Source organism: Amphiprion ocellaris, chromosome 18 (assembly GCF_022539595.1).
Source record: "Amphiprion ocellaris isolate individual 3 ecotype Okinawa chromosome 18, ASM2253959v1, whole genome shotgun sequence".
In the NCBI taxonomy this organism is placed as follows: Eukaryota; Metazoa; Chordata; class Actinopteri; family Pomacentridae; genus Amphiprion; species Amphiprion ocellaris.
In genome coordinates, this window is record NC_072783.1 from 20,010,742 (window position 1) to 20,016,224 (window position 5,483).

Below are 5,483 nucleotides of genomic sequence, written 5' to 3' on the forward strand. Positions count from 1 at the left end.
GGTACACAGCAGGAGAGGAATGACAATATTTACTCAGATGGTAACTATGAGATCCTTTGTTTAAAAAGTGCTGGGAATTGTGCTGTATCATAGAGCAGCACCCTCAGTGAGGGAATGCTGTTTGGTAAGGTTTAGATGCGCAGCTACAGCTGGCTCAGGGAACATCAAAATGTCATTGGTGAGGAGCAGGGAACACAACCAGTGACAGGTGTGTCCCTCCGCCACAGGGGCTATCCGGTTCTATTTAACCCTGTAGTGGGAAGAGTGGAGTCTAACCTTGTTTCATATCAGTCTTGTCTCTGGCAGGCAACAAGAATTACACAGGCTATTGCGGACTATAATCACAGCAGAGTCCTAGCTCAGCTCTAGGTTTCATGCACAACCGAGCACAACCTCTGAGCACAGAGGACCTTGAAGAGGAAATGGTCACATTAAACAGCATATACAGACATGACAGTCTCTAACTCTTCGACCAGACTGATGCTTGATTTTTTTCGATGGTGTTTAATCAATCTTCTTATGCCCCGAGGACTTTAATATATATTTTCGATCAAATCTGCACTAATAAAGTAGTCCAGAGCACATGAAAGGCAAACCACTACCGTAAATAGAACCATGCGGTTGACTGAGCACAGAATTATCCAATCACAGCAGCAGCTGGGGTGGTGGTTGGTGACGAAGCAGGGTTGGACCAATAGGAACGCGTTACTGGGTGTTGACCTCTGTGAGCCGCATCACCACCTCCTCCATGTCCGTGGCGGAGGACTACTATAAAAACAAAGCAGCCCAAGTTTTAAAGGGCAGAGTTGTAAAAACTCCCAGGCTGTGGGGAGTTGGCTTGGTAGGCTGTGAATCGGATTTCAACTATACCCCACAGGAGCAAAATCGCCTGGAGCACTTATAGAGACGTAACAACATTTTGTATCTCCTTTAGAAAGCTACACTAGAGACTGTGCAAGTGTTTCCTGGAGCGGACTCTGTGTTGTACAAGAAGGACCTGCTGTGAATTTCCATGTAAGTAAATATTAACGTAACGTCGCCATAACACTAATTTCTCAGAAACATAAACGTCTGCGCGTCATTGTCTTCATTACTTCTAAACTGACACTCGACGGTGTGATTGAACGACGGTGTTATTGTCGAATATTCCGACTGTAGCCACCGAGCTAATTAAAATGCTACGTAGCTTGCTGTAGTCGAGGGTGGTCGTCAGTTCAGATTAAAACGAAATTTCTTCTTCTGTCTCCGTCAACAGCGACGTTTCCTAACTTGGCGTTTGCTCTCCGCATATGTTTAGCTTGATAGAGACGATGTCACCGGAAGGTAACACTGATAACCGGTTAAACATTGACAGTAGCTGGCATCCAGATAGCTAGCTTGCACGATTTCTGTTCACACCCTTCATTAAGTTTGCAGCTAATGCTAGCAGGTCGGCAATGTCGGAGCCGACCGTGGCGAGGAGGGAAGGCGTTTTTGTGTTTTAACGTCCGTGTCGTCATGTAATGAACCCGGTGTCTGCTGTTGAGAGGGCTTTGTGGCCGTGGTTAGACTTTGAATGATGATTATGTAACAGCAATTCTCGTCGCAAGCTTGTACGTGCCCCTCTACCTACTGTGTAGCTCGGTCGGTGCACGGAAAAGCGCTAGAACAGCCTGGTTGGATGATAATAAAACCCGCACTTCGACGCACGACGCAGGGGCTTTGTCTAAATGTGTCCCCGTGCCAACATGAGGCAATCGAAAATCCTTGTGGCTATTGACACCTGCCATCAGACCCACCGCCCTCCGCAGAGGTCAGCCGTGGGTGCTGTCACACTAGACCGCTGGGGAACACACTCTGCTGACACCGTCTCTGAGTCAGTGGCCTGTGTTTATTTATAGCTGTTGATGTTGTACAGCTGAGATACAGCACTGCTGTGCAGAGGGGGAGCGAATACACAGCACTGGGCGAAATGTCATCCATCATAAAGGTGTGTTGTGGGGGATATCTTACTAGGGCTGCTGGGAGATAGTTTTTTTCTGTCAATTAAGCCATCGATTAATCTAAACGAGTATGTTTTCCCCCGAAAATCCAATTGAGCATTTCATTTAATTGCATTTTATTTAGCAAACTATATGCCATCTCAGAAAGCAAATTCTAAACGAAGCAAAGAAATGTGCTTAAATAATAGCAGCAGTAAAACCGTTATCAGATAAGGAAGCAGAACATGCCCCGACAAGCACATCACATACACACAGGCACTGACATTGAAGTAGAATAAGCCAGAATCTAAGCTAAATATTGTCTCAAACATGTATTTGATAGAAACTATAAAGTAGCAGGTAGAAAAGTTTACAATTTTGAGTGCATTTGGCAACTAAAAGATCATATAAAATAAAAATAAAAAAACCTCCCTATTAATGAACACAACAGTTGTGGTGGTTTTGTCTTTTCTGGTGGTGCATCCTCCAGGACAGTGCCTCTGTGTTTTCTCTTCAGGTGTTTGTGTGTTGCGCGAGTGCTGCTGTGGTCTGCCATCAAAACTTTGCTTAGTGTACAAACCACCTCTTTGTTCTGTAAGAATTTATAGTACTTCCATACTTCTGAGCCCTCGGGTCTTTGGCAACTTTTACCCTGAACCAAAGTTGGACATTTCTGCCCACTGCTGTTTTCTAAAGCACTGAGAGCACCCAACCAATGACTGGAGGCAAAACAACTGACATCATGATGCAAACATTAGGGTAAAGCAGAAGAACCTTTTTGAAATGGAAAAAAAAAACTTCACAAAATGATGAAGAAAATAATGTTTGTTAAAAATACTGACATTGATGCTGTTGTTGATCATATTTGCTAATCATAGCAGCCCTTTATACTAACCATTAACAGCTGCAGGTTCCTAATGTTTTCCTATTCTTTCCATTTCAGGATCCTGAACCCAACTCTGCTGCGGGAAGGATATTCAATTTGGCAACAAGCACTCGCAGTTTTTTCATTACACTGATCACTGCTGCCTTGGAGGTTTTTGCAACGCTCAGAAAAAGCAACGCTGTGACGATAAAAGAATCACCCTCGCCACTGAAGCAGCTATGCAGCTTGAAATTCAAGTAGCACTCAACTTTATTATTTCCTATTTATACAACAAACTCCCTCGACGACGTGTGAATATCTTTGGAGAAGAGCTCGAGAGGCAGCTGAAGAAAAAATATGAAGGCCACTGGTATCCGGATAAGCCATACAAAGGATCGGGGTTCAGGTGCATCCATGTAGGGGAGAAGGTGGACCCTGTGGTGGAGCAGGCAGCCAAAGAGAGTGGGCTGGACATCGAAGACGTCCGGAATAATCTCCCTCAGGACCTTAGTGTGTGGATTGACCCATTTGAGGTTTCCTACCAGATTGGGGAGAAGGGACCGGTGAAAGTGCTATATGTGGATGATAACAATGAGAACGGTTCAGAGCTGGACAAGGAGATCAAGAACAGCTTTAATCCTGAGGCCCAGGTCTTCATGCCAATCAGCGACCCTGTCGGGGCTTCCTCAGAGTCCAGCTCCCCCTCCCCTCCTTTCGGGCAGTCCGCTGCTGTGAGCCCATCCTTCATGCCACGCTCCACCCAGCCCTTAACCTTCACCACTGCCACCTTCGCCGCCACCAAATTCGGCTCCACTAAAATGAAGAGCAGCGGCCGCAGTAACAATGGCAACAGCGGCAGTAGCAGCAAGGTGGCCCGCACCTCCCCTACCAATAACCTGGGTCTGAATGTCAACACCCTACTGAAGCAGAAAGCCATCTCCACCTCCATGCACTCATTGTACGGGCTGGGCCTGGGTCAGCAGCAGCAGCAGCAGCAGCAACAGAAGGCCTCTGCTCTGTCTCCCAATGCCAAGGAGTTTGTGTTCCCCAGCCTCCAGGGCCAGTCCAGCCCCGGAGCAGTGTTCCCTGGGGAGGGCTCCCTGGGGCTTGGCCCACTGCAGTACAACAATGCCTTTGACATGTTTGCAGCCTACGGAAGCCTCAACGACAAGTCCCTTATGGATGGCCTCAACTTCAGTCTGAGCAACATGCAGTATTCTAACCAGCAATTCCAGCCAGTCATGGCTAATTAAACTCATCATCAAGATGTTATTTATGAATGATGGTGGCTCAAAGAGAAGGAAAAACAAAACGCACACTTAGAAACTGGACTTAAGGATATAGTGTCTAGTCAGTGAAGCGCATGTGCCCAAGGGTGTTTTTACTGTGCCCCCTTGAGTTTGTTTCTACTAAAAGCTTGTTGTACAAACACATCCAAGCTTGGTTACTTCAATTCAACATGCATCATTGTTTTTCTTTTTCCTTTTTGCCAACCAAGCACAAAATTTTTTACTATGTTGAGAAAATACTCCAAAAAAAAGGAAAAAAATATACAAGCTTCAAGTTTTGGCCTCTTACAGTATTTTACAGGTGGTAAGACAAGGCTGATTTTTATGAATTGGCACTACTAAGTGGGGTTACTTGGTCTTTTTCTAATTGTATAATTTAATTTAGTACAGAGTTTGTAAGATATCAGAGTATATATTGTTTCTATGACATGGTGTTGCATTTATATCTTTTTACTACTCCAGTGATCTGTGATGGCTGCAGCAGCTTTTCCTTATTTTTTTCTTTTTTTAAAGATAATTGTTAAAGAAATCATCTTTAAAAAAATACATCAAATATTCTAAAGATTGTGTACAGAGTATTCCTTAGTGGTGGAATTCAAGTGTAGGAATATTTGCTTTTTCTGAAAGATGAATTGTATTTTCTGTTAAGAGGTTAAAAAGATTTTGCTATACTATGGACAAAATGTAATCGTATGAATATTAATTTTGTACCTACATTGTGCAATACTTGATAAAAAAAAATACGGTATAACAAAGTATTTTGAGTCAGTGTCTTACATGTCAAGAGGGACTGAAATAGTTTATATTGTTAAGTTTGTATTAAATGCTTAAAAATTATATGCTTGTCTTTATTTTTTTTAATTTCATATTTGCACCCTGGTCTTTTTAATAAAATAAACTACAGTTGAACATGATCTATGGGAAGCCGACTGGTTTATTTGTTTATCAGAGCATTTTAATGTGTGACCAGCAGCAGACTTTGCCAGTGGATTAATAATAGTGGTCGTCTCATACAAGGAACTGTCACTCCATATACTGTGGGCCATTTAAAGTTAATATTAAGTGTGCAATCTGTGCACAGCCTGGAGCTCATGTTCTGTAAACTTTGGGTCCGTTTAGAGCTTGAGAGCAGTAGTTAATGTCTCCGTAATCGCAGCTGTGATGGTAGGTGGAGAGCTATTTGTCACCTGTTGTACTAGAATGAACCATCACATAAATATAAATCCTCATCCATCCCATCTTTGTTTATTTTAAGCCAGGTATGTGTTGCAGTTTTTGAAAGAGGAGCAACCACTCAGAGCTTCAGTGTCAAGAAGGAAAGCAGAGCATAGAGTAAGCCAAACATTTACCAAAGTTTAGCTTTAACTC

The 5,483-nt window shown here is 43.3% G+C and overlaps 1 protein-coding gene across 1 annotated transcript; it reads left to right on the forward strand.

The window, feature by feature from the left end:
- The first annotated feature begins 798 nt into the window (after positions 1-798).
- On the forward strand, positions 799-5,029 carry LOC111579269 (protein Tob1-like). Its single transcript, XM_023286491.3, has 2 exons — positions 799-1,014; positions 2,905-5,029. The coding sequence occupies exon 2, from the start codon at positions 3,066-3,068 to the stop codon at positions 4,077-4,079; it is 1,014 nt and encodes a 337-aa protein (XP_023142259.2). The 5' UTR covers positions 799-1,014; positions 2,905-3,065; the 3' UTR covers positions 4,080-5,029.
- Positions 5,030-5,483: the final 454 nt, after the last annotated feature.

Bases quoted from the DNA above. Each gene is read 5' to 3' on its own strand.
- LOC111579269 (XM_023286491.3), top strand. From the start codon at position 3,066: ATGCAGCTTGAAATTCAAGTAGCACTCAACTTTATTATTTCCTATTTA.